Here is a 27,704-nt window from a genome sequence, read left to right on the forward strand (position 1 = left end):
TGCACACATGCAAGACTGCAAAGGACAGAGGCGCTGTGAATTTTCATGTATACCATAAAACATCTGATGTTCTATGTCATTTTTTATCCTAGTGGCTCTCGGGACATCAATGATTAACAAGAGCTTGGAGAAGGGCGATTCACAGGCCATCCTGATGATATTGCAGTCTAAATTTGGACTACGAGTCATTCCAGAATGTTCTGAAACCTATTTCAAGACCCTTTCAGAAGCCAAGAAGCTAAAACATACAGGTAAAAACCTACCTCAATAGAAAATTTCTACACTTAAACATCATTGAAACATCTGGGAAAACAGCATGGCAGGCTTACTTAAAATCACTGTAAGTTGCAGGACAGGACTGCTGTTTTGTAATGTTTTGAGAAATACATTTGCCCAAGTCCTTTTTACGTAAGTCTGGATTGTTGCATCTTTTCAGATAACTACAGCCATTCCTGAGCCTGCATTGTTATTTCTAGAGGCTAACTAGGGTCATATTAGCTTTGTGTCAAGTTAGGGCAGCTTCCCTGTGACTGCTGATAGACTAGTCCACACTCTTGGAAAACCACACCACTAGTTTTTCCCTGCCTGCTAGCTGGAGCAGGGGAGACTTGCACTGCAGCCTCACAGGCATTTGCCAAGGGCCAGGCCAGGGTCTGCTGATGTACCCATGACTCATTCCAGGTCCCTATGCTATGCTGGAGCATGTGTCAGCAGTGCCTGGGGCCAGACTCTGCACATGGCACAGATGATGGAATCCTTTGGCATGTTAAGTTGCCATCAGATCATTGCTAACACAGCCAGGCTTAGCTACCAATCTAAAATATGCACTACTGTCAATGTAGTGCACTTTCTTAGAGCAGATCTTCATGTTTCATCCTGCACTGTGAGCTTTGAAAGGGCATCTTGCACAACCGACTCTGTCAGCTTTACCTTGGAGCCTTTCCTCCATGAGGAAATTAAGCTTTTCCTGCCCTTCAGGATACAGCCTTGTTTACCAAAGCTGATTGCACCAAGCATAGCTGTGACTTGTCTATAGGAAATCTGTGGATTAAGTGTCAGTAAAACCTGGAGCCAGGCAGGCAACACTGTTTCTGTTTCACTTATGGGTGTAATAGATGTGGCAAAAACTGTTTCAGCAGTCAGCACGAAGTTGGTGTGTTCCGGTTTTAAGAAGCTGATAGCATTTCTGCATCAACCTTCTTAGTTCTTCTGTCCTGGAAGAATAATCCAGATTAATGTAATAGGATATTTTGAAAATGTCCTTTTTTCAAAATGGCTCAAAGTGTATGGAAATATGGCACAGAAAATAGCTAGTGGTGTAACAGATGTAGAGATGGGGAACTGTAACTTTTCCCTGTAACAGGGTTCCAAAATGCATGCTAATATCAGTATGTATTGCTTTCAGATTCTAATGAAAGTCCATGGATTAAGCTTGTAATGAAAGATGTGTATGATTACTATTACAATGTGGAAACTGAACAAGGTACCTGTGTTGCCCCTGAAGGAGTTGCACCAAAAACTTCATGGTTAACTGGTCAAGAAATCCAGGTAAGTTGCAGAAATGTTTGCTGCAATTGCAGCATAACATTGGACAGATGTGCCAATGTCAAGACTGTACAGAGGAGACCAAAGACACTTTTAACTCAGTATTTTTTTTTCTTTCAATAAAGCAGCATCTTAAAGTGCATCTTCCTGTCCTGTGTCTGACAATGATTTAGGCACCTCCTAACTGCAGGGTATGCAATTAGAGCATCTTTTTTAATGGCCTTCAGTAGAAACATTGATGGAAGAAAATCAAATTACTGTTCTTCTCTCATGTTTTTTTTGAACTGCCCTATGATGAGTTTCATAGTGTACTTGGGGTGGTGAGGGGACACTTCTGTGTTTAAATCTTATCATCTGTCAGCATACTTATATTTCCAAACATGATGAGCCTGGTACTTCAAACCCTCTACTGCGGAGGCTTTCTTTTAGCATGAAATGACTTGCAACAAAGATCACACAAGCTTCTGTGCAAGCTGGTGTTCATATTGATGCAGCACATCTGGTTTATGGGTTTAATATGCTGCACAAAAAAAGTCAGTGTAGATTCATCAGAAACTTTCACAGGAGCGACATTGAAGTATGTAAGTAGTATAATTTGTACTTCTATGTACAGAGCTCCTAGATTCAATTTTAGATTCCTATATTCTTAGACTTCTGGTTTCTTAAAGCTTGCAAGCATTAGGAAAGTAGAACTCTCAACCTTGCTGTCTATATTAAAAAAACTTGGGAATGGCATGTCTGTCTGGCTAATTGAAAGGAGTTCCGTTATGCTTTATAAGAAAATCATTGGTTGAAGTAGCTCTTTATTGTTTTTGATTAAACCTATGGATAAATTGGAAGGGCTTGGATATGGTAGACATAAGCTATACAGATGCAAAGAATACAAGCTAAATTCCAGAATGGTTTTGGCTTCTTTCCCTAGTTCCTTTCAAATGACCCTTTTCCATGATCTCTTAACAGAGCATTGTTGGGCAAGTTACAGCAGATTACAATCGAGAGCAGCTGTGGCTTGCTAATGAAAATCTGATTGTTCAGCTGCAAGCCCGAGCAAGGGGGTTCTTAGTCAGAAAAAACTACGAAGCCCGAAAAGCCTACCTGCAAAGCCAGGAACCGTCTGCTGTCAAAATACAGGTATTGTGCTGGAGCAAGAGGTCACCTTTCTGGGGATGGAGGGTGGTATGTGACAGATGGTGGCAGTAGTGCTGGCACAGACCTCAGATGTGTCTGCCAACTTGGCTTTGTTAGCAGCAGCTCAAACATCTGCTTCTGTAAATGTGTCCCTGTCTCCACTAGAGTGAGCTTTTAAAGAGCAGATGCCCCATTTTAAAAGAACAGTACGTCATATACACCTGTGATCTAAGCTTCTTCAGTCATGTATGATGCACCTAATTATACACACTACAAAACTGGAAGATGGTCATCGAGTATTGAAGCAAAGAACTCCTTGGTGAAGCATGGTGTAGGAAGGGCATTCCTTTCCAGGCAGTCCCCAGCGGGAAGCTGTGCTTGTCACTGCTTTGTGAAGGTGCCACAAGTGGGCAGGGAGGGGGTTGGGCTCCGCATCCAGCAGTGTTGCTTGGACGTGCTCAGCTTGCTGTCCGCCAAAGGCAGTGCAAAGGAAACTCTGCCGAGTGTCAACACTGACAAATGCACAGATGGCTGATTTTTAGATAGTTAAATTAAAACCTCTTGTTAGAAGCAATTTACTCAAATCTTTAAAAACAAACAAGGAAAAAAAAATCCCAGAACTCTTAATACTGAAGAAGGAAGTATAATATCATGGACAACTAATTTTTATTTTGGGCATTTATATTTACATATTTTAACTATTCCTGGTAATATATGCTCTTACTATTAGAGCCTGTCTGTTGGATTGAGTTTTTGTTTTACTGCATGGTGTCCAGGCTTAGTAAAGGACTGAATTGTTTTGAGGAATTCAGTGTCTGTGGCCAAGTTCAACAGTATCTGGAGATGTGGTGTGTGTGCGTGTGGGCAAAGTTATTATCTGATTGCTTTCCACGGGCATTAAAATGGATGTGACTTGTGAAAAGCCAGTAAATGGAGGATAGAGAAGAAAGTCAAAATAAGGTAAAGGTCAAGAGCAGCTGCTTATCCTTTGTGTTGAGGTCCTGGCCAAAAGTTTTGATTTTGGACTAGTGGAAGGAGAATCAAGGGGGCAGTTTTAGAAAGTAACATTCTCTGTGTAACAAGATGGTCCTCAGTGACCATGGCAGACTGATAATCTTAGACCAGAGACTTGGTAAGGGGGCCTGGGCTGGGCAGGAATGGTGGCAAGAGGACAGCTCTTGGATCTAATGGGAAAGGGAGCCTGAGTTTGCCTGTATGCAGGGTACAGACTGTGACTGTCACGGGTTTGATGTACTGGTGGCAAAAGCCAGAGTAAGGATGACCTCAGGGGATGGAGAGGAAATGGCATTTGACACCGAAATGTTGAGATTGGTCAAAATTCACATGGACTATATCAAGGCATCTTAAAAATACAAAGACACAGCCCTACATACTCATGACTTAACTATCTTTTTGCCGTAATGGCAGTTTTTACTGTACAGGATGAACATCGATATCCATTTTAAGGTGTGTATATATAGTTTTGAATGAGTAGTAGTCTATTACTAATAAAAATGGTCTCCTTTTTTATAAAACAGGCTTTCTGGAAAGGATACAAACAAAGGAAAAGCTATGTTGACAGACTAAAGGTGCTTCAAGGCAATGTTGCTGCTATTGTCAAGGTAAGATTCCATTTGTGCTTGGATGTATTCATGGATTTCTATGGCTTTCCACATCCTGAGAGACTGTAACAGTAAAAATTGAACAGACTTTAATTTCAGAAACTTGTGTAACATTGAAAGCTTTTAAATTGGTGGCTTCAGTAATTCAATTCTTGAAAGGTAAGTTTTGGTCTTTCAATATGTTTTGAATTTGAGAGCTTGAGAGATTTCTATTTGCCTTTCTGTTGCACTGAATTGGAAAATGCGAGAGCTGTTAAATTTTAATGAAATGATACTACTGGCAAATGTATTTGTCCAGAAAGTGTTAAGTTTTCTATGGGATGGTAATGTGATCTAGTCATAATGTAGTATCCTAATTAGCATATTCAACTCTTAAAAATAAGAAATGTAAAAATGAGAGCTGAGATGTGAAACCAGCCATTATCTTAAAGCCTTGAATTCAACCTGCGTTTTCAGCAAAGCCTCAGTTTGGTCGCTGAACTATAGGAGCCAATGGTGTGATCATGTGTCCCCAGAAATAACAGCACAGTAGGGGACCATCAGAAGATAATTTAACATCCACCATACCCACCTATGTCCAGTGTACATGAAATTCTTACTTAACTTTCAGATTCAATCATGGATCAAAATGTGGCTAGCAAGGAGAGCTTATAGGAAACGTCTGCAGTACTTCAAGGATCATGTAAGTACTTTTTCTCCAACTTCAGCACAGAGCATTAAAATGAGGGCAGTGCCCTGGAATCCCCGGAATGAGTACACAGCTTCTGCAGGATTTTTCTGAACAGAAATTCATCCTAACTGCAGACTGCTGTGTGGTGTTTTTGATTTTTCTTTTTTTCTTCCCTAGAAACATTAGTCTTAATCTAGATACCTGTATTCATCATGTTACACAAAACGTAAGCTGTAGTTTAGAGGTTTCTTGATTCTTTGTGCCTAATTTTGATCTCTTCCAGAATGAAGAAATTGTGAAGATACAAGCATTTCTCAGAGCAAATAAAGCTAGGGAGGACTACAGAACACTAAGTAAGTGGTAATAGCTAAACTTTGTATATCTGGAGAGATGTATATTACTGTTCAGTCATTCATAAAACTATAAGTTCCCTGTTCCACTTGAAAGCATCTCCAAATATTTGCAAACAAACTGTTTTGCAGCTACAACAGTTTTAAAAATCTCTACTTGCTTAGGATGAAAAAATATTTTACCCTTGTCTGAGTGGTATGAACTTCTAGAGTTGAGTGTTTTTCTGTAGGAACCAGTTCTGACTGTTTTGTGGATTCAATGTCATGTCTATTAACAAGCCTGTTTACTCTGACTGTAGTTGGTGCTGAAAATCCGCCCTTGACTGTCTTGCGCAAATTTGCCTACCTCTTGGACCAAAGTGACTTAGACTTTCAAGAAGAACTAGAAGTAACAAGGTTAAGGGAAGAAGTGGTTACAAAAATCCGATCCAATCAGCAACTGGAGAAGGACTTGAACTTAATGGATATTAAGATTGGACTGCTGGTAAAAAACAGAATCACTCTTCAGGTCAGCAGACTGTGTTCAAACACCCTTGGTAGCATGCACTGAGCATTTTGCTGTGTTCAAGCAATGTTGGATTAGAATTAGTTAAAATACTCCTGGGAAATGAAGCACTTGACTTGTTTTAAGATATCAGAATAGCTAAATGTGGCTTGCATTAGAGGTTACTCTCTTCCAATTATGTCAGTTCACTAAATTTTGTTATTTTGCTAATAATAAACAAGAGTAATCACGCAATCACAGAATGATTGAGGTTGGATGGGACCTCTAGAGATCTAGTACAAATTCCTTGCTCAAGCATGGAATTTCTTGTTAGGCTTTAAGCACATTTACTGTGGTAGAATGGAATAGACCTCAAAATGTTTGAGAGCTTTCTCATTGCAAATAAATGAGTCTACACATAAAACCAGGTTTCTTAGCTGTTCCTGGCAAGACATACTGGCAATGAGGTAGTTGAACATGTTCAAAGCACTGGTTAGTAAATAGACTAAAACATAAAATTGCTAATTAAAGACCTTGTAGAAATCAGACACTAAAATGGCTGAAAATTTTTTATTTTGTATATTGTGAATATGACCTAAACCTTTGGTTATGGTGTCTGCAGGATGTGGTACTGCACAGTAAGAAACTTAACAAAAAGAGCAAAAGTCAACTGGAAGAGATGGTTATGGTTGACAAACAGGGTATCAAAGGTTTGAGCAAGGAGAGAAGGAAAAAACTGGAAGCTTACCAACATTTATTCTACCTTTTACAGGTAAGTTTTAATGTAGAAGTTAAAACACAAATTACTGAAGACAAACTGTATTGCTTGCTTTGTTTTAGTGCTTTCAGCGATAATCACAAAGATCTCCAAAGGACTGTAGTACACAGACCACAGTAAATGTCACCGTGTTCTAATATTCCTGTATTTGAGAATATCCTTGTTGTCCTTAAACTGTGCAAAAAAAGCTGATTTTCCTCAGAATAAGCTCAGTCTATAATGGAATGGAAATGAGGTTTTCTATGTATTTTTTAGTACACAGAAATTACCATTATCTTTACATTATATATGGGGGAAAATGGAACTGTCTTAGGCAGCTGACAGCACATAATCCATCTGGCTTTGTATTTTTTATTAATCTCAAGTCAATAGAGCTAATGCACTATTGTGTGCCTTAATGCTAGATCTAAAGTACTGTGTTCAGAGACTCCCAATGAAATCCTCATCTATGCCATTTGCTTAGTGCAGTGTTCAGTGTTTTTTATGCATTCATATTTGGAAAAAAGTAAAATTGTGCAGAAAAATGATATATGTGGTAATCAGTGTAAATGCTTTTAGAGTTAGCAGAAGGAGTGTTGCCCCTGAAGTATGGATAGTTTGTCACAGAAAATAGAATTTGAGTAATTTGTTTGTTTTGTAGACTAATCCCACGTATCTGGCGAAGCTGATTTTCCAGATGCCTCAAAACAAATCAACCAAATTTATGGATACAGTCATCTTCACTCTGTATAACTATGCCTCCAATCAGCGAGAAGAATATCTGCTTCTCAAACTCTTTAAAACTGCTCTAGAAGAAGAAATAAAGTATGTACACTTACTAGAAGACTTCAGTTAACTTGTCTTATAGCTAGGCCAATGATTTTTGAATATTATACCTTAAAGAATTTGGCTATAACTTTGTTATGGAAATACACATGTAATTGTCACTAGATAAATTGGTGTTTTCAGAGTAGTGTGATTCTAGCTCAAACTATCTTAGATTCAGATAAATGTTTCTATTTTGGAGACATCTTCATGTGATAGATCACTTGAAAGAGTAAATACTGCAGTTTAACTGTTCTACTTGAGTATGAAATGTTAGTGTCATGTTCTCCTTGTTTAAATATGTGTTCTCTAAGTGTAGAGCTTGTGCTTTCTCCTGAAATAATAAACTCTAAATTTATGCCCTTAATGGGTATCTGCTAATCAGATATTTGTGCCTGAAATAAGTATTGATTAGCAGCCACTCACAAAATACCATGTTCCAGGGACGTTATTTCAAATTACAATTCAGCAAGTAACATTTATAGTCTTGCCTTTTATAGAAGTCTAATATATAGGCTGTATAAGCATGCTTCAGCATGTAAAAAGAAAGAGCTATTTAGGATACTGAAAAGATGCTTTCAAAAATGTGTTTTTGAAAAATGTTTAGAAAGTATGGGCGACTTTTGTCAGATCTGAGAAGTGTTCTGCTTTTGCTACAGCTCCAAGGTGGATCAGATACAGGATATTGTCACTGGAAACCCCACTGTCATTAAGATGGTTGTCAGCTTCAACCGAGGTGCTCGAGGGCAGAACACCCTGCGCCAGCTCCTGGCCCCAGTGGTGAAGGACATCATGGATGACAAGTCCCTCATAATCAACACTAGCCCTGTGGATGTGTACAAGGCATGGGTAAACCAGTTAGAAATGCAGACTGGTGAGGCCAGGTGAGTGATGATACTCTTAAATCTAGAGCTATGTCTCAGTTCAACTCATTTCCTGACAAATTTTGCTTTGTCCGTCCCAGGCGTCCACCCATTTCCTTCATGTCTTGATGACATGATGAGATTTTGCAGAGCAGTGTGGTGGAGTAATTGAAGTACTATACTCTGTTCTGAGCAGGAAGGTCCCTGCTGGCCATGAACTTTGAGTCCTTTCCATCATAATCTTTACTGGTATAGTAAGCTATGCCATGGAAAAAGTTGCAGCCTTATGTCCAGGGTTTGTAACAGCATCTGTTGGGAGTGTCCTGTGCTTTTAAGAAGCTACACTAGGGAACAGAAATCCATGTGTGGGACTCTCAAAAATCTAATTTGTAAAAATTCACTTTTTGTAAGTAGGGAGGGCACATGATGGCATGTTGTACCCCTGTTCTCAAAAAAAGTGGATCTGAGAATTGTGTTATTGAAGCAAGCTCAGCTGTATCTGTCTTGCCTAAGGTGTTTCTTCTTTTCTGTTCACTGATGACCTTACAAAGCCAAACAAATTGTGTTTTAGTCTCAAATAGGTTCAGGCTGATTTAACTTGCTGATTTGCTTTGCAGCAAATTGCCATATGATGTAACCACAGAACAAGCACTAACACATACAGAAGTAGTCAACAAGTTGGAATCGTCGATTCAGAGTTTGCGAGCAGTAACAGACAAAGTTCTCACCTCCATATTCTCATCTCTCACTATGATGCCGTAAGTGCTGAGCTAGGACTATCTCTAGTCTGCAGTTCATGTGCACGGTGAAGTTTTATGCTTTCCAGTTGGCTTCTGATATACCTCTTCAATGACTTCTCCAGTAGAGGGAGAGGTTTCTCCACATTGCAGAACCCTACATTGTTTTAGCCTAGTGAATGTCTACCTAAGTGTGAAACCTTTTGTAGTTTCCATTATCATCTTGTTCTGTGTTTTAAGTGGCTGAGGAGAGAGAGAGAAAGAAAAGAAAGCTTGGGTGATTAGAATGATGTTTGTTTCATCTAAGTGTTTCCATTATTTTCCTTTTCATCTGTTCTCCATGTAGTTATGGAATGAGATATATAGCCAAAGTTCTGAAGAGCTCGCTCCATGAGAAATTCCCAGATGCAACAGAAGATGAACTATTGAAGGTAGACTTCTGAAGACAACCTGTCAGCAGCTTTTTCTTTTTATCCCAAAAGGGATTTTTATTGATACAGATGTTTTCAGGTCCTTAGTACACTAAGTATGTGTTGAGGAAACTTAAGTTCTTGGATTGCAGAAAAATCTGGAAAAAATTGTCATGAAATGGATACCTAATTTTCTCATCCATAAAAATGCAATGAAATGTTAGGAGCCATCTTTAAGTGAACATTTTATCCAGAAGTGTTATTTTTGTAAAATTCAAAATAGCAAAGTCTATATATAGTCTTCAATTATTTGTGGCATTTGTTCAAATACAAGTAGAAAATTCTCAGAGATCTGTCTGTCTAATATATTTCTGACAGTCAATCAGATCATTTTTGATAATCTATTTTGAAATGAGTTTTAAATATTGTAGGCTTTTTAATAAGTATTTGTTAAATGTTTTGGCAATGTCTTGTTTAAGAAAGTGATCACTTTGGGATGGGAGAATGTATTTAATCTGAAGTGTGGTGCCTATTAATATGCTTGAATCTTTTTATACAAGGCCAGGGTTTTCCAGTTAGCCACATGGATAACACTTAAGAAACACGCAGTAGGCAATAACTCCTACTCCCAATTCCTGTGTCTAATTCAGAAGTAGAAATGTTTGATCATGTTTTGTAAAAATGCAACTAGCATATGCAAAGGGGAAGATCTCTAAAGAGTTTTTCTTTCAGATTGTTGGCAACCTCCTGTATTACCGCTTCATGAACCCGGCCATTGTTGCTCCTGATGGCTTTGACATCATTGATATGACAGCAGGGGGCCAGATACACCCTGACCAGAGGAGGAATCTGGGTTGTGTTGCCAAGGTCCTCCAGCACGCTGCCTCTAACAAACTCTTTGAAGGAGAGAGTGAACATCTTTCATCTATGAATGCTTACCTCTCACAGACGTACCAGAAGTTCAGGTGTGAAACTCTTCCAAATACCTAAGCTGAGAATTCTGTTCTTGAATCAGGCAGATTAATTCCTAATTTATATTAAACCTTTATAAAAGGAAAGCAAATAACTTCAAGTTAGAAATATTGTGTGTATAGTCTGCTTCACCTTCTTCGGCGGTGAAAAGTGACAGGCTGTATTTCAACATCAGCATTGCTTTAAGAACAAATCCATCCTGGTGATTTTGCAGATAGACTTCTTAGTGGCAAGTAGATTGTGTGAACAAAATGAAATGATTTATTATTATGCAGAAATAATGTGACCTACAAGTGGCCAGAGCAGCTGATTGTTTTGTCTGAGGAAAAAAATCTCGGAAAGGGCAAAGCTGACTCTTTTCTTTCATCTGTGAGACTATCTTAGGAAGCTGCATATTTCCCAGAAATGTCTCTTTGGGAATCTATCTGGGCTGCAGGTAATATAAGTTGCTTGGATGTAGTGCCCATCTTTTAGGGTGGTGGTTACTAGCTTGCAGTGTTCTTCCATCTTGTGACAGACTCATAATATGTCTTCAATGTCTGTCCTAAATGAAAGCAAAAGCCCATATAATGGGTTTCCTTGAGAGGCGAGGCTAATTGAGTCATTCCATTTGCTAAAGTACTTAAGAGCATGACATAAATGTTAAGAGGAAAATAGGCTGCAGAAGTGCTGAAGTAGGGAGAATAGCAAAGTTGTTAAGGAGAAAACCTATTCTGGTTGGCTCTTGACCACTGCAATCTCGCTTCCAACTAAATTACCTTATTGCAGAATGAGCCCCTGAGGGTCTGCGCCCTCCTGGATCACTGCTGGCCCTTTGGAGTCTGCCAGCAGCTGCAGTTGCTCTGTTGGTGATGTTAACAGCACTGGGCATCCCTGCCTGCACTCTTTAGTGTCTGCTCATGCACTTGTCTCTTCGTGAACCCTTTGATAGTTTGCCTCCACAAACTACTGGGACAACAATGAATTACAGAAATTTGTTATCTAATATTTAAAGTAGTACTTCCTCTTATCTATTTCAAAAAAAAATCTATTTCATTGTGTGCCTGCTGGTCCTGTTACTGTGGGATGTGGTGAATAAGTTCTGCATCCTGCTTAATGTAGCACAACTGAATTTGTAAAACTTGATTGTGTCCCTTAGTCTTTTCTCCTCCAAACTAAGGGGGCCCCAGTTTTTCAATACCAAATTTAAATATCTGCTGAGCCTGAAAAAAAGTGTATTGATATCCTGTATTTTCATAAGTTGTGAAGCTTTGATTAAGATTCTTGTAGTATTAATCACCATTCTAAAGCACCTAAAATTTATCCAACTATCACTCCTCCTTGAATAAGGAGAAAAATATCTTGAAAATTATCTTTTCCATCTTTCCTGGATAGTAGGTTATATTTAATCATTTTTATTATGTTATCACCATCATTTTTATTATGTTATCACTAAGACTTTTTCAAACCTTAAGTGTAGATTATAAGAGCAATATAATGCCTATTAAGTACTTGGTTGTGTGTGTGTTTGGTTTTTTGTTAGTTTGTTTTTATACAGACTAATTACTGTGCGTGTGCAGGGAGCAATTATTTAAGTCTTCCTCATTTTCTGTTAGGAACTTCTTTCAGTCTGCCTGTGATGTTCCTGAACCAGAGGAGAAATTCAATATTGATGAATACTCAGACATGGTGACCCTTAGCAAACCTGTAATATATATTTCCATTGAAGAAATTATCAATACCCATTCAGTAAGTTGATGAAAATATTTATCCATGGTTTAAAATGTATGTTCTGTTAAATATTGCCCCTCCCCCAAAAAAAAATTCTAATGAAAGCTTGAATTTTGTTCTGTTTCTTTAGAAATAATTTCTTCAGTTCAATCTCTGAATTGCTAGGGAACTGTGTTAGCTTGCTTCTTTCCATGCTTCTGTAGTCTTGAAGCAATGGAAATCTAATATTTTATGATAGGAGGAATAGTCATTTTGTTATGTGCCATTTTAAGTTATTTCTGTTTATAAATACTTTCCTCTCTTCTTTAAGAAAGTGAGACAAATTTGAAGACGTTCTTTTGACTGTGGGAAAAGAGGAAAACTCGGTGCATTTTATGACTTTGGCATTCTGTCATCTGTTGTGTTGGAAGCAGATGCAAGACTGATTTAGAGAGACTGAGCCAGCGGCATCCTGCCAGTTCTTTCTTCTGTGTAAAGAAAAGATTAGCTGCAGTCTACAGGATGACTCATTAGGGTGTAGAATAGATACCTACCACATGGTCCTCCTAAAAAGCTAGGATGTTAGCTATCTCTTAACTTGCAACCTCCTCTTTCTTGCCTTGTCATCTTAGATATACTCTGGAAAATGTAAAACACTCAACTTCAGTACTCCAGATCACAGATGAATTGTATTCAAATGTAAACTAAGAACTTAGAAGTACACTTTTTATTGGACTATGTGCCTCTTGTTGCATTTAGTTTTTTAATGCATAGAGATTTCTGCAGCTTTTCAACCAGTAATTACATTTAAGCACCAATTGAGTTCAGTAGTTCTTTTAGTAGGGTTCTTGCATCCCTTGTGTTCTTTGAGACAAATGAGAAAAACTACCTTATATTAGCTGATAATAGTCTAAAAATATGAAATAATTTAATGAAAGTAAATTGCCAAAGTAGGAGATCAAGGAAATGGTCTTTTCTGACAACATCACTGCTAATCACTTGCATTTCCCAGGGAAGGGTGTTTAGGTCTAAAGTCTGTACACTGTCTACATGCAACATATGTAGCACCGTATTCTTGTTTCATAATACTGCTTCCACAAAAATTCCTGTGGGAGTCTGAGCCTTCATCTTCTATTCTTCTCCATTTTATCTTTCTTGCCAATATAAATTCAATCTTCTATTCAGTTCTTAAAATTTAGAAAAGGAGATCCATGAATCGCTTGTCCTTTGTAATTTCTAGCTCAACTTAAGGAGAATTCTTAAACTTTTCCTCTGCAATGCTCACTTCTGTCTTGTAATCAGGTCTGAAATGCTAGTATGTCATGGTTTGCTGGACGTGGGCTTTTAGTTGTGCTGGTAAGCAGTAAATTTTGTCTAAATACAGCCTTGCAGTGTTTAAAATGCTGTGGTTTTCTGGTATTTTTGGCTACAGTGTAGGCTTTGCTCTGCTTAAACTTCATTGAAGCCCATGGATATTATGCCCTTCTGTCAGACTTGCAGGTAAGGAATAGTTGTCCAACTATGGGGAATGGACAATCAAATCTAGTATTCAGTAATACTGCTGGCTGTATCTGAGGTCTTTTTTTTTTTCTCACTAACAACGAAAGGATGTTTATAAGGCAGTACTACTTCCCCATTCGTGACCTAATTTGGCTCACCAGTCTTTTTATGGCTTCATAAAAACTAGGGAACATGCCCAGTATATTTGTGAGCATACTCACAATTCCTGTAACTTCCTTTAGAAACTGCCTAGCAGTAGGTGCTGCATAACTGGTTTCTCACTTTCAAATGGAAAGAGTCATTTGTAGAGGGTACTGCTTCCAATGCTGGAGCTCAGGAAAGCTACTGGAATGGATATACAGAAAAAAGGGGCATTTTCTGTGTCTCCCTGATGCTTCATTCCTTTGTCTGCTGAGCCCTGGGTGCAGCATTATGATGCTGGGCTTTACTTCTTAGCTCCTTGTTAGTTCTGAGGGCCAGTCTTTAAACTTCTGCTCGGCTGTGACAGGCTTCCACAGCAAAGGTGACAAGCTGCCTTGCAGCTGAAACAATTCTACGTCTCTGGTCTAGAACAAAATGTGATGTTTTTTATTATTTTCTTTTTTCTTTCTCTCCTTCTCTTTGGGTCCTCTATAATCTGTGATTATTCAGCATTTAGTTTCAGATTTACAAATATGAAGAATTCAGGTATGTTTTTCAGATGCTGACCTCGTTTACATTTGTTTATAGCTACTGTTAGAACACCAGGATGCCATTGCCACTGAGCCCAATGACCTGCTGAATGAATTGTTGGAAGGGCTAGGGCCTGTTCCTGATGTGGAGTCTTTTCTTGGTATGTTGTTCATCTTCACGGCTAGCTTTATTCTCGGGGTATAATCAAATGGGGACTGAATTACAGTACTACAGGATACATACTCCCATGTTAATAGCCTCTTCATGTACTATGGAATTCTTCTCTGAATTTTTTATTGCATCTTTTTCATTGCTGGATTGCTATAGATAGAAATCATTTCAGAGTTATTAAAAAATAAATAAATAAGTAGCAGCAGTGTTTGACAGCATCTTTGAGATGTGAAGGGTTCTAATTGCAATGTTCCATCTATGGATAGTGATGTGCTGCAAAATTGTAGTACTGTTTCTGGCAGAACAATCTAGTTATACTCCATTTGCAGAGTTAGTGATCTTAACTCAAGGTCATGTTATTAATGTTAGCGCTGGCTTTGCAGCAAGAACTCACAAACTTAAACTTAATACTTACAAGAACAGCCCCGAGAAGTTTTAAAAGAGCAGTTTACATTGAGAATTATCCAAATAACTTTTTTTGAAAAACCTTTTTTATAAGGAGCAACTATATCTGAAAATTAATCTGCTTTAAGTGTATTAGGATGGCAAGTGAATTCCTGGCTTAGAAGGACAGTGTGGATATTACCAGAATCCAAGTGAATTGCCTATTACCATAGCTACTACCCTTTCATTTTTCATTATTACCACATTAGGACCAAGGATGTTAAATTGCTGGTATTTTTTTTGAAAAAACAACAACAACAAAAGTCTTGCAGATCGGTACCTTGAAAATGAAGAATTGCTGACATTTTAAGCATTTCAAAAATATTCTAATGTGTCAGATGGCTTATAGTTTTCACTGCTCCAATGTCCAGTAGAATAATTGCTTCTAAATAATAGAAATGGGTAGGCTATTTAAAAAAAAATATGATGAGACATAAAAAGCAATTTCTCTCCATTAATGCTCTATTTCCTGCACTGATGCCTGAGGAATACACTGAAATGAAGTAAGAGATGTGTTTCTTCCTTACAGGGGAAGGAGCTGTTGATCCCAATGACCCCAACAGGGAAAGCACACTGAATCAGCTAGCAAAAACAGAGATTTCACTGTCTCTAACCAGCAAATATGAGTTACGTGAAGGTGAAGATCAGGATCTAAAAAGCCTGATGATAAAGTAAGTTTTCCTCAAACCTTCTTGGTGTTGTCAAAAACAAGATGTTTTCAATTTGCATCCCTGTTTTTTTCCTCTTTTCCATGAGTACACTTAGCTTTCAAAGACCAGCAAGAGTTCAGTTCTACTCAAACTTTTTCAAAAGTCAGAAAAACTGTCAGTCTTTCAGAATGTTTATCTACCCATGAGCTTATTGCCATTTTTGTTTTGTACAATGACTAGATCATTCTTTAACCTACTGTGTGCCCTTCCTTGAAACTGTAAAAGCATTCTGTTTTGAAGCATTGGAAAGGGGAAATTCTGCCTATGCTTGTAAGGGGTAGAGCGAATGAAACTGCTCTGCTCTCCGTCAGATGAAAACATTTCCCTGATCTCACACGTTTGAACAGGATGTGACTGTCACTGCAGCTTGAATAATACATGCCTGTGCAGGGAAAGGAAAGACTGTTTATTTTACTCATTTTAGTCAGATTGAGAAACAAGTACCAGGATAAACACAGGCTATAGGTCAATCTTTGATAAATTTAGTATCGAATTAATGGCATCTTTTAAAAATTAAAATTATCCAGGATAAGAATCCGTTTAAGATCCTCATGCCCTTTGAACAGGCATGAATCCCCTTGTATTACTTCACTTTTTTTTACCCTGATAGTGTGAATGCTAAAAGATAACTTTAAGACCCTGAGAGCATAAATACAGGCCTTAACCTGTTGATATATTTTTCTAAAGCAAAATACAATACAGTGAATTTATTGTGTAATATGTGAAGTTTTACTACTGAAGCAAGTTATCAACTTCCAGGGCTACAGTGCAATTTGTATAACTCAGCTATAAATGACTGTTCAAAGCTTTTTGGGGAAAGAAATCTCATCTTAAGTACTAAAAGCTTAATATTTAGCTTAACAAGAAAAGTTTTTTCCATTGTTATGCACAGTCGATCTACATCCAACTTGTGTGTTTTTTGAAGAGGGGAGAAGAACTTACTTTAAAACATAATATGAACTACCAAAACTGCAATGAAAATGTCAAATTGAAACTGAATTATGTTGCTTGGGAGTCAGGAGAGAAGGGCTCTAGAGTTTTTCCAAAATGTTTTTGCAATAGGAATATGTCCACAGTTGTCCCTTTATATTATAAAGAATTTTTGCTTCCTGTCTCTTTTTTTCTGTGTAGGATAAAAATGTTAACCTTTAATGGCATCCCTAAAAATGTGCTATCAAAGCTAAAAGGAAATGCTTCTAATCCTTTACACTGTTGTGTAATGTGCCAAAATAGTATGAGAATTAAAAGAATTCAGCTTCTCTATTGCATAAGTATTTATAAAATGTGTATAAATTTGGTAAAGATTACTGGGAGGTGATCTGGGATTAGAATAATTATTAACAATGTGGTGAATTGCAGCAATGCCAAAAGATAGAGTAACTTATAGCTACATTTTATGCACAAGGTGTACATATGGATATTCTAGCTTTTCTGCTTTAATTATATGGAAGTCTTTTTTGCAACTATCAAATGCCATGTACCTAGATAAAATTCATCTTGTAGCTGATTTCGCAGCATATTCGGTTTCTGTATATATGACACCTTTTACAGAAAGGGTTTACTTTCAGATGATTTTGTTGATTAAGCCTTCTCTGAACCCTAATATATGTAGGTACCACTCCAACAAACTGTGCACAAGGTGACTAGTGTGTGTGGCTTGAATCACATGCCAGGTGATTCACAGGTATGATGTGAATGGGGAGGAGTTTAGGCTGAAGTGTGTGGCATCCTGCCTGGGAAACAACAAAGCTGAGCCTCGGAAGGGGGAAGGAGGATTTGAAGGGAGAGGAAGTAGATGCACAATTCATTATGTATATCAGCATAACATTAAATGTATGTTTCTAAAACTGTATGTAAATACTCACACACACTGAGAACTGGTGGTGACCAACAAAGACTGAAGAAGATTTCTTTAGAAAGACAGAAATTTGTTGCTTTAGTCAAGGTGAATTAACTTCATAGATTTTTTTTTTCTGGCAAACTGGACCAAATTCCAAAAAAAATCTTGAGGGGAAAAATGCAGCAATCTCTAAACTATTCATGTGTCAAAACTGCACTTACCAGTGCAGTTTCCAGAGCTCTGGTTGAACAAGCCAGGAGGTAAACCATGTTACCATTTAACAGAGAAACTCTGCTTCAGTTCTACCTATGCTTTCAGAGTGATTCCTACAGTTTTCCTATGAAAGCTGGGATCAAACTCAAAGACCCTTAATAGAATGTTTACTCATTAAGTTGTCTGTGTATGAACAAAACCTATGTTCTGTCTCATGGTGGTTTTGTGAGAGTTTCTAGTTTTGAAAACAAACAAACAACCCTTTACCTAGGTAAATGATTATTTTGAACAAAATCATGAGGTTTTATAATGATCTTAACTATGCTTAAATATTTTTCTCAAACACTGAAGTGTTGCATCTTCAGGTTTCTGTTGATCTGTTCAGAACAATGGGTCGCAAGTCAAAAGAGCTCTATCTGGTTTGTAACAGTGTCCTCTAAATAAACAGAAGTCTAACAGGATGTTCTTGGAAGAATTATAGATGAAAAGGCAGCAGGAATGAGATAAATTCCTACCAAAAAAGAACTGCTGCACATATCAGGCTGTAACAGCTTGCCTTTGTGTGAGGAAATGCTCCCTGTCTCTTGCCATTAGAGAAACATCTGTCTCCTTTTTGTGTGGGTGTATGCTGTCAGTTGTGTATTACTCTAGAAGCTCAGTAGTTTTGAGTGTGTTTTCATTTATTCAGTGAATATGACCCTTAAAGTAATTGTGCATAGCTGTGGCTTTGGAAAGCTGACTGTTCCTAACCCCTGTTTTGTCACAGGATCGTAATTAAAATCTACCTGTAGGTTGCTATCTGAATTGCATTAATTGTTTTCCTGTGTTAACTGGGTAACTGTTTTCTAAAGTAAAAAGGAGGGAGAGTGTGTACGCGTTCATGCTTGTGTAGAAACCAGTTAATGCAATGCATGGGATTTCTGAGAAATAAAATGCTAGGAAATACAAACATTACCAAGTATCCATAATGCTTGGTAGTTTTACTGTCGAAGAAATGAAATGCATAGCTCATCCAGTGATAAATGTGTTGAAATATTCATATATTCCTTTAAAAAGGACCAAAAGACTTATCGTGGATGTGATACGAACACAGCCAGGGGATACGCTCTTAGAAATCTTAGAAACACCAGCAACTGCGCAACAGGTAAGTGTTACACTATATCCGAGTAGAGAAGAAAATACTATTTTACTTACTATAGCTGCATTTTTGAAAGCCTTAATGGATTTCTGACTTTATCCTTCATTATCTAATCTATATAATAATCGTTCTTGATGTGTTTAAAATTACTTGGCTTTAGATCCATTAAAACCTGCACATTTTCAGCATATAATTAGTAACAGTTCCATAAAACTTGTTAAGTCTTTCTCAACTAATTTCAGAGACAGAAAGCATAATCTTTGTAATTATTTTCATTCGATGTTATTCATAAAACTTTGCTCATATAGCCAACTAAATGTCAAGTGTTTTTCTACAAACACCTGGAAGAATAAATTTGTTAAATTATTTACAAACAATATAAAGAGGGTCATTGCTTTCCTATGTTATAATATGGCCAAAATCCTAGCATGCATTTCTTTCTCATGAATTTCAGTATCTTGACTCAAATTCTCTATCACTTAGCTTATTTACTTAAGCAATATAAGCAAACTTCTACTTGGGGAGCTGCCGCTTTCCTTAGTATGGGAATGGAGTGGGAGCAGCTCCTAGCTGATGACTTCCCTTTTAGACATTAACACACAAAGCTGTCTCAATGCCGTGCACACTTCAGGTTACCTCAGCATGTGCCTTCATATGTAGAGGGCACACATGAGACTTGGACAATATTCCCACAACTAAGGTCATTAAGTCTTCTGGCTGATTTCAGTCCAGTCTTTTGGATTAATTCAGTGCAGGTCTAGGTATTGTAAGTAGTTACTTATGTCAAAAAACTGAAAACTGAGTCCTTTTAAATCATATGTTGTGAAGATATAAATAAAGTTTACACCTTTTTTGCTTGGTTGTCTCCTTTGAGTATCCAATGTACCTGGATACTCACAGTTATTGTGAGCTGCAAAGTAAATTAAGTTTTGGCTTTTTTTTTAACCCAGGAATCTGAGCACTTGAAAATTGTAGAAAAACGTGCTATCTTAGATTCCAAAACTCCAGAGAAAATGAAGCACAGTCAGTCTATTTTTGAAGATGGGCAGCTACCAATAGAACAAAAGAAAAGGAAAATTCAGAGAAATCTCCGGACTTTGGAACAAGCAGGACTAGTATCTTCAGCAACTAAATATCAAGAAATTATCAATGAGATTGCGAAGGTAAATGGAACAAGTTCCTAGAATATGATGGATTTTTAACAATCTAACCTAAAGCTATTCTAGCTAGAGGTGTATGGTATTCATTTTTCTATAGAGCACTACGCTAAATTGTTACCACTCAAATCATTTTAGAGATTGACAGTGAAGTAAATGAAGGTGCTGTAATGCATAACCTGGTAATCATTATATTCAAACCAAGCTTTAGCTTGGTGTTTATCAATTCTGAAGAAATCTGAGCTCAATGTCCTCAGTATGTGTCATGCCTCAAGGACCAGAGCTGAGTTTGATGCCTGATGGGATCCACTTGGTTCTACTCATTCACTGTCCCTGTGGTTAGGTGGTAGAAGTGAGGCCGGTGTTGGACCAGTGCAGGCCTTGGTGTGGGCACCATGAGGTCAACTTTGCAGCTGTGAACTCCAGCAGCTGACTTGGATCTTGGGGTGTTTGGTGGCAGCAGTCTGTTTGGGAGAGTGCCTGCTCATAGTGGGTAGAATTTGTTGTCAGCAGTGTTTGGAATGATCCACAGTGTGCTTTAAACAAAATTTAGCAGCATGACTTCCCTGAAATTGGCAGGGCAGTGGAAGAATTGCCCAAAACAGCAGGGAATTGCTCAGGGTCCATCACAGACAAAACAAGCAGCAACATGACTGAACATATGAACTGTAGTACCCACAGCTGGTACTGTTTGTGAAAACTAATGTAATGTGGTTCATGCTTTCTTCACGTTAGTCAAATTGTATAAGTATAGATTTGAAAACTGATAAACTGAGAATATTTAAAATAATAATCCAGTTTTATTCATCAATTTCCATCTTCTATTTAGGATATCCGAAATCAAAGGAGATACAGACATCATCGAAAAGCTGAACTGGTGAAACTTCAGCAAACTCTAAATGCGCTTAACTCCAAGACAGCATTTTATGAGGAACAAATTAATTATTACAACACCTATATAAAAACTTGTTTAGACAACTTAACAAGAAAGTGAGTTGAGTCTTCTTGCCTTCTAATATTTCAGAAGTTTTGAGGCTGTGCTTTTTTTTTTTCAGAAAGAGCAGGTGCTATCTGTAGCTGAAGGTAAACTGGCATCAGAATATTCAAGTACTTTAGAGTTATCACTGTAAGCTGTACTGACTGAAAAATTACCATGCATTTCTTTAAAGCTGCCTTAGAGGCCTGATATATATGTATGCTTTTGTTGTATCTACTTTGTGCTGCTCCATAATTGTACTAGCATGCTTTGAAGTCATGTGCAGCTTTGGGAAGTCATTATTGACTTTTTTCTTCCTTCCTTCAAATGATTTGTATCTGCCATTAAAATAGAAAGGTAGGAAATAAACATGACTAAAGCATTTTTACTTTTCAGGTATGATACATATGATATTCTTGATCAAGCTCATTAAAGTATGAAAACATCTATAATGTTATCAGGGGCTTTCTCAATTAATACTTCATTAATTGAAAAGCAAACATCAATGGCCAATCTGATTGTACATCTGTATCATTTATTGAATTGCTTACATATTGCTACTTAAAAGTCGTAATTGTTTTCTCAGGCTTGGCTTGCTTTTTACAATAGAATTTACTAACAGATGTTGAAAAATATTAGATGTGTTTAGATTGTGTGCTAAACTTCTGATTCTCAGATTTGTTTTGAATGCTAATTCTGTTTTATTAAAAGCAGTTGCAGAAGAAGGCAAAGTCTGAAGGAAAACTAGATATGGCTAGCAGAATACTTAAAAGTATAAAGGACAAAACTGCATTCCTGGGGGATTAATTGCAAGCTCTTTTTCTCATTCTTCTCTTTCCAGAAATTCTCGGAGGTCAATTAAACTGGATGGAAAAGATGAGGTGAAAGGAAGCAAAAAAATGAAGCAGGCATCATTAAAGTACACAGCTGCAAGACTGCATGAGAAAGGTGTCATTTTAGAAATTGAAGATCTTCAAACCAACCAGTAAGTGTGGCATAAAACAATTCAGAGCCTTTTGTAGTTGACAGCTTCTTAAGAAACCAGATTTTGTTTCGAGGTCTGTGTGGTGTCACGTTATGGCAAAAGCACAGGTCTGATTGAGCGGCTTCCTGCACATGCCGGGCAGTTCTTGCCATGAGCTGTTATCTTCCCTCCTCTTTTGTTCTAGGCAGCAAGTTTGGTTTTAAGTGTTGCTTACTCTGCAAGTAGGTGGATTTTGCAGATTTATTTCTAAGCTGCATCACTTTTAGTGTGGTGTCTCAAAGATGGCTAGCACAGCTCAAGTATCAGCAAGGGTGCTGATGTGTGAAAGTGGTGACGTTGCAGGTGTTACTTTTTAAGTTTGTATTTCTGCCAGTTATTTCATGTTGCATATTTGAGGTCCAGGGCAGTTATAGACCAAGTATTCTATGGTCCATCATGCCTAGTGTTGGGAGAGATGCAACTGCGCCCCCATAACATATAATGTGCTACAGTAAATAGTGATATTTATTGTGAAAGTTCCTTTATCTTTTGCAAGACAAAAATACTCTCCATAACTGTCACCAAACTGTGCTACACTGCATGATATATGACACTGTATGGTGTACATACCACTCTCCTTTTTTCCAAGGTTTAAGAATGTTATGTTTGATATCACACCTGGAGAAGAAGTAGGAGACTTTGAAATCAAAGCAAAATTTCTGGGAGTCGAGATGGAAAAAGTGCAACTCCATTTCCAGGTATAGTTTTAGTTTTGCTACTGTGTTCTAAAGCAGATCACGTGGGGAATAACTATGTAATTTTGGTAGGATGATCCTGGACTTAGCCTTAAGTTAATGTTTATAACAGTAATTGTACTATAGTAGTTATGGCAGTTGTCAAGCTGCAGCAAATGCCAGGTTAGTTTAATGGCTAGCAGCAAAGATGCCATGGGAAAACTAAAATGCATGCAGAGAATCTTTCTCCTGGTGCGCTGTTATTGACAGCCTGCAGGTTGGGTTCTAGAGGACAAATAACACTTTTAATACTGATCCAAGAGTTACAAGTAACTTTTTTCAGTTGTGGTGTACCAGAAGCCTGAAACACTTACACTATGTGAATGACCATTGGGTCATTGCCCAAAAACTATGGATTCAAACCCAGACTAATGATTTTATTTATAATTACAGGATTTGCTCCAGATGCAGTATGAAGGTGTGGCTGTAATGAAAATGTTTGATAAAGCGAAAGTGAATGTGAACTTGCTCATATTCTTGTTGAATAAGAAATTCTATGGAAAATGAGCATGTCAGACATGGACTCTACATCCATCAGTGGGAAGTCTAATCAGTATTTTTTGCTCTTAAATGTTTCAAGTTTCATTGGACGCTTTTTAACTTTAAAGAAACAAAACACCAAATGTTCAGAGGAATGTACGCAGTGCCTTTTCATCACTGATAATGAAGCAGAAAAATAGAAAATAGATTAATTTAAACACTTCCAGATTCACTGGTGTTGGTACTTTCAAATCAAAATATTGTTTAGGACACTCAGCTATTGTGGTTGTGTGGATTTTTTTTAAGGTAGGCAGAAAATGAATTTAGTTGAATATATAAACCTCTTCCTATTAAAGCATTTTTAAATGACCTCAGATATATAATATAGTTCTTATTAGACTTTAAGTATTTACCAAAAGAAATCCTAACTTGTTTCTAGGGGATAGCTTGAGCAAATATTTAGCTGCATACTAAGCCTATTTTCTGGCAGTTGTCAATTGAAAAGCGAATTTATTGTGCAATTCAAAAAATTTATAGGTAATTATAAACTTACAATAACATTTTACTGTACAAAAATATATTTTGTGATTCATTCCTACTAAATAGAATGCACTACTGCCTCATATTAAATGACATTTTCTACTTTTACAGCCTTTTGAGTGGCATGGGGACAACCTGAATAGAGAACAGATGTCGTTCAGTTTGAAGTATTTGAATACAAAAATTGTGCCTGTCTGTCTCTTTTGTAAGAAAATAAATGCAATAAAATCAGTATTTAGATTGTTTTTTAAATATATTCTTTGGAGATTGTTCTATGTAAAATAAATGTTGCTTAATTAAACTGGCTTTGCTCCCTCTTGGTTTTGCGTATAATGGGTAATGTAATATATAAGCCAAGGAAATTTTTTCTACTCTTGCTTTCTTTGTGACAAATGTTTTAAAGATGAATAGACAATGAGGAATTCTGGATAGTGTGGTGTAAGCATCCAGTATTATTTCTGAAGATAAAATAAAACTCTGTAAAATTACTGGTAGATACTAGCTTAGTTCATTATACAAGTGTGGAAAAAATAATACATTTACCATAGATATTTATGGGCATTAATATCCCTATTTAAAAGATAAATAGCTCCAAGATTCTTAGCTTTTTCTTCCAGCTAACTTTTACACATTGTTTAAGTATAAGCCATTTTAATATTACATAAATGCTATAGTATTAATATCCAGATTCACTTAAAACAACTGCTTGGGAAGCTGAAAGCAGTATTTGATTACTTTTGCTTCTAGTAGACAAAAGTGAATTGCACTTGAATACAAAATTAAATTCACAGTTCGGTGTTACTTTTTACTTTCCTTTTTATCTGTAACAGACTTGAGGCTAATTCCTGTGTATTTCTGACAAATTTTGTCTGAGCAGGTACCTTTGCACTAGTCATATGGCAATTAAGACCAAAGGCTTAAGGTAATGAATCAAAGGTCTGGACTCCTGTTGGTGTGATGTTTGTAGCCCTTTCCAGCCTCTGTGCGTAAGTCACTCTGGGATATGCAGCTTTGTTTGGTGTCTTCAAACACTCAGTGAAATGCTGTGGTTCTAAAGTGAACAGTATCCTCAGTGATTTCCCAGCCACATCTGATGTGCAGAAGCTTATTTGGTTCCCAGGGAATGATATCCAAGGCAGATGCAGTCTGTGCTAGGCCTTATCTTTTTCCACTTTTTTTTTTGAGATTCTTGTTCTTCTAGCAAAGGTTAATATCTATTTTTCTTCAATCTTCTACAGAAGCATTTTTCTAAGGTAACTAGTTCAGTCTGTAGTCTTTATCACTGAAATGATCAATCCCGGCAAAGCAAGACTGACTGCAGTGATTCCCACTTAACTAGACGATTGACAGGTAGTACCATGTCCAAAGAAAATGGACAAAGTAATTCTGTCCCCACCCAGTGCTGTCATACTCTGCTTGTACCTACTAAATCCAACAAGGATGACTTTGGAGGTTTCTGCAACTGCTGCTTGAGGTTTGCAACTGATAGGTGGATATGACTTGTCAATACTGATTTTCCTCTGGGTGCATCTGATCTTGTGGAAAAACTTGCTTTGCTGGTGACAAAAATTGAGGAAAGATCAGTAATGATGGCTATTGCTTGCTCATCAGTGGCTGTATTAAAAATTGCATTATATATTATATACCTATAAAAAATCAACTTCCAACAAGAAATAAGCCTCTGAAGAATCTGGAAAGTATGACAATGATGACATCCACTTGAAAGACTTGCTTGTTTACTAAACATGCTTTCTCAGGCAGTTGTAGTGTAAAGAAACAGGAACGATACAGTAATGTTACTGGATAGTTGTAGGGGTTTTTTTTGGGGGGGGGGTAGACTTTACAGTATCAAAAGTGTGTACTATAACACGCTGCTGCCAGAAACTACCAAAAGAGATGCAAGGAGATGTAGAGCTAAGTGGTGATCAGTGAAAGTTTAAGGCAATGAAAATCTACTTTTATAGAACTAGTTTATCCACGAAGAACAAATTTTAAGCTTTTCCAGGGTGCAGTTTTATAGGTACACTTTCTTAAAATAAGTATATTTTAGTTTGCTTACCCTATATTGTTCAGAATATTTTAGTAGTATTGCAAATGCACAGAATGGAAGCACCAAGTCGTCTTTCTGTGCAGGAAGTTCCTTAATGATTATTGTTTTCCAGCTTGTCTAATGCACCCTGTTCCAGAACCTGATCTTTCTTGCAGAAGCCAATATCTTCACCCCAGAAAACTTGCCATATTGCAGGCACCTTCAAGATTCTACAGCCAGAAGGCATTGTAAAAAATGTAGGTATTCACAGATGCTTTTTGAATGTACTTCCAGTGGTGCAGCATTGGATCCACCTAGATCTGCTAGTATCACTCCACCTTATTTGTTTTCTTCCTGTATTCCAGAATACTAACAAAAATCTTAATCGAGTATCAGATTTTTCATTCAGCCTATAGAGCGCCTTATAAATCACCTAAAAGAATGTTTAAAGTTCTCAGACTGAGTTCCAGGGCAGATGAATTTCCAGTTACTACACTTATGACACAACAAGAGACAATAAGCAATTGCAATAGGCTCTATCAATTTAATTTTTTTAAAAAAAAAAGGAAATGGTTGCTGTGTGTTTACATTTTAATCTCCACGTATTTCAAGCAATTGTATAAAATTCTGCTGCTGTGACTGCACTGGCTGCTGCATGACCTGTCTGTATGTTGTACAACTGAATAGCTCAACCCAAGGGGCTGCTCTTCATCTCCTGCTCCCTAGAGTGTAGGGATAATAATGCTGTCATTTGCTTTCCAGCAGTAGTTTTAACAGGAACAAAACTTGTAGAAAGAGTTACATTGGGATAAATGAACAAAATTCTTTCCTTAGTACAGTAGTCATACCTGATGCCCTGGTATCTACTAAGAAAATCATTCTTCTAGAATTAAAATACTGACTCATTTTCAAGTTTAAGTACCTCCCAGTAATCTTGAGAAAACGAGGTTTAATATTTCTTTACTGAAGTGCATGAAACACTTCAAGTCTTTGCAGCTTTGAGGGATCTGGTCCCACCATTGAGCTTGAAATTCTCCCAGCTGTTGATTTCTCCTGTTGCATTTCTCAGTGACGGCAGCATTTTGAGGGAGCTGTGACTATGTGAGAGTGGAAATGAGTCCTTGTGATATTTTTACTATACAAGGTATGTTGGGGTTACTTCCTCTTTTGTTTCAGTATATTTTTTTCTAAGACGAACCACATTTAGGTCACTAATACCACTCCGTTGTACATAGTTACATAGGTTAAAAATAAATCTGAGTGCACAAAATGCATGCTATAGTGATGAAAGTGGAGCACCCCTGATGCAAGGCAATTCCTTGGATCTCCCTTTGTGTGTTCAGAGAGCGCTTGAATTAAACAGTAGAGAGGATCCTCTTTTTCTGAAGTTCTGCAAGAGCAGATGAACACTTTAAAACTGCCCATAGTGTAATTGGATTTCCACCCCCCACACACAAGCACACTCTGTAATTCATTCTCCCTTCTCAGCTATTGCACCTGATGGAAAGAAGCTGCAGTGTGCAAGATTAATTCAGCTTTTACTGTAGATTTACTGAAGCACCAGGAGCTTCCAGTTAAGTGCACACTATACAGCAATTATCTCTGGATATACGTGTGAAGGTGAGACAGTACTGGGAGTACTCAGTAAGAGCTTCACTTTCTCATCTACATCCTTGAAAATCAGTAGTCTCATCATTTTCTGGGTCCTTCCTGCTTTGGGGGTGATACTGTCTTGAATGTTTCTCACTAAGTAAAGCGAGCTTGCTGTTCATCTCTGGAAAGGTTGGCTGGCACTGTGACTTTCATTTATTATTATTCCTTATTCTGTGCAAACTGGATTCTGTCCAGACAAGATTTACAGCATTTAGCAAGTACTAGGATTGTGGGAATAAGTGTACAGCAAGCAAAGACAAGAAGTGGTTTTTACTGTGAACCAGTATTTGCAGTCAAGAATATTTTTTTCCGTGTCTCTTCTTCTCTGTTAGAAGGAAGGGCTCTCTTCCTTCATCAGCAACTTGGCCAGG

At 37.4% G+C, this 27,704-nt stretch overlaps 1 protein-coding gene across 2 annotated transcripts in view; it reads left to right on the forward strand.

Moving 5' to 3' along the window:
* Positions 1 to 23,952, forward strand: part of IQGAP2 (IQ motif containing GTPase activating protein 2) — a 110,544-nt gene extending 86,592 nt beyond the window's left edge. For both annotated transcript variants that reach the window (XM_088534421.1, XM_088534422.1), the window contains 22 exons: positions 93 to 251; positions 1,406 to 1,548; positions 2,506 to 2,676; positions 4,212 to 4,295; positions 4,906 to 4,977; positions 5,249 to 5,318; positions 5,615 to 5,823; positions 6,422 to 6,571; positions 7,218 to 7,381; positions 8,041 to 8,265; positions 8,862 to 9,002; positions 9,328 to 9,412; positions 10,124 to 10,356; positions 11,959 to 12,091; positions 14,282 to 14,384; positions 15,369 to 15,510; positions 18,659 to 18,746; positions 19,691 to 19,903; positions 20,727 to 20,887; positions 21,715 to 21,858; positions 22,487 to 22,595; positions 23,025 to 23,952. In XM_088534421.1, the coding sequence (XP_088390547.1) occupies positions 93 to 251; positions 1,406 to 1,548; positions 2,506 to 2,676; positions 4,212 to 4,295; positions 4,906 to 4,977; positions 5,249 to 5,318; positions 5,615 to 5,823; positions 6,422 to 6,571; positions 7,218 to 7,381; positions 8,041 to 8,265; positions 8,862 to 9,002; positions 9,328 to 9,412; positions 10,124 to 10,356; positions 11,959 to 12,091; positions 14,282 to 14,384; positions 15,369 to 15,510; positions 18,659 to 18,746; positions 19,691 to 19,903; positions 20,727 to 20,887; positions 21,715 to 21,858; positions 22,487 to 22,595; positions 23,025 to 23,138 (3,113 nt within the window). In that variant the 3' untranslated portion in view covers positions 23,139 to 23,952. The remainder of the gene's footprint in view (positions 1 to 92; positions 252 to 1,405; positions 1,549 to 2,505; positions 2,677 to 4,211; positions 4,296 to 4,905; positions 4,978 to 5,248; positions 5,319 to 5,614; positions 5,824 to 6,421; positions 6,572 to 7,217; positions 7,382 to 8,040; positions 8,266 to 8,861; positions 9,003 to 9,327; positions 9,413 to 10,123; positions 10,357 to 11,958; positions 12,092 to 14,281; positions 14,385 to 15,368; positions 15,511 to 18,658; positions 18,747 to 19,690; positions 19,904 to 20,726; positions 20,888 to 21,714; positions 21,859 to 22,486; positions 22,596 to 23,024) is intronic.
* Positions 23,953 to 27,704: the final 3,752 nt, after the last annotated feature.

The sequence above is a fragment of the Tinamus guttatus genome, unplaced genomic scaffold (assembly GCF_059628265.1).
Source record: "Tinamus guttatus ecotype Peru unplaced genomic scaffold, ASM5962826v1 Tinamus_guttatus_pri_ptg000561l, whole genome shotgun sequence".
Lineage (NCBI taxonomy): Eukaryota > Metazoa > Chordata > Aves > Tinamiformes > Tinamidae > Tinamus > Tinamus guttatus.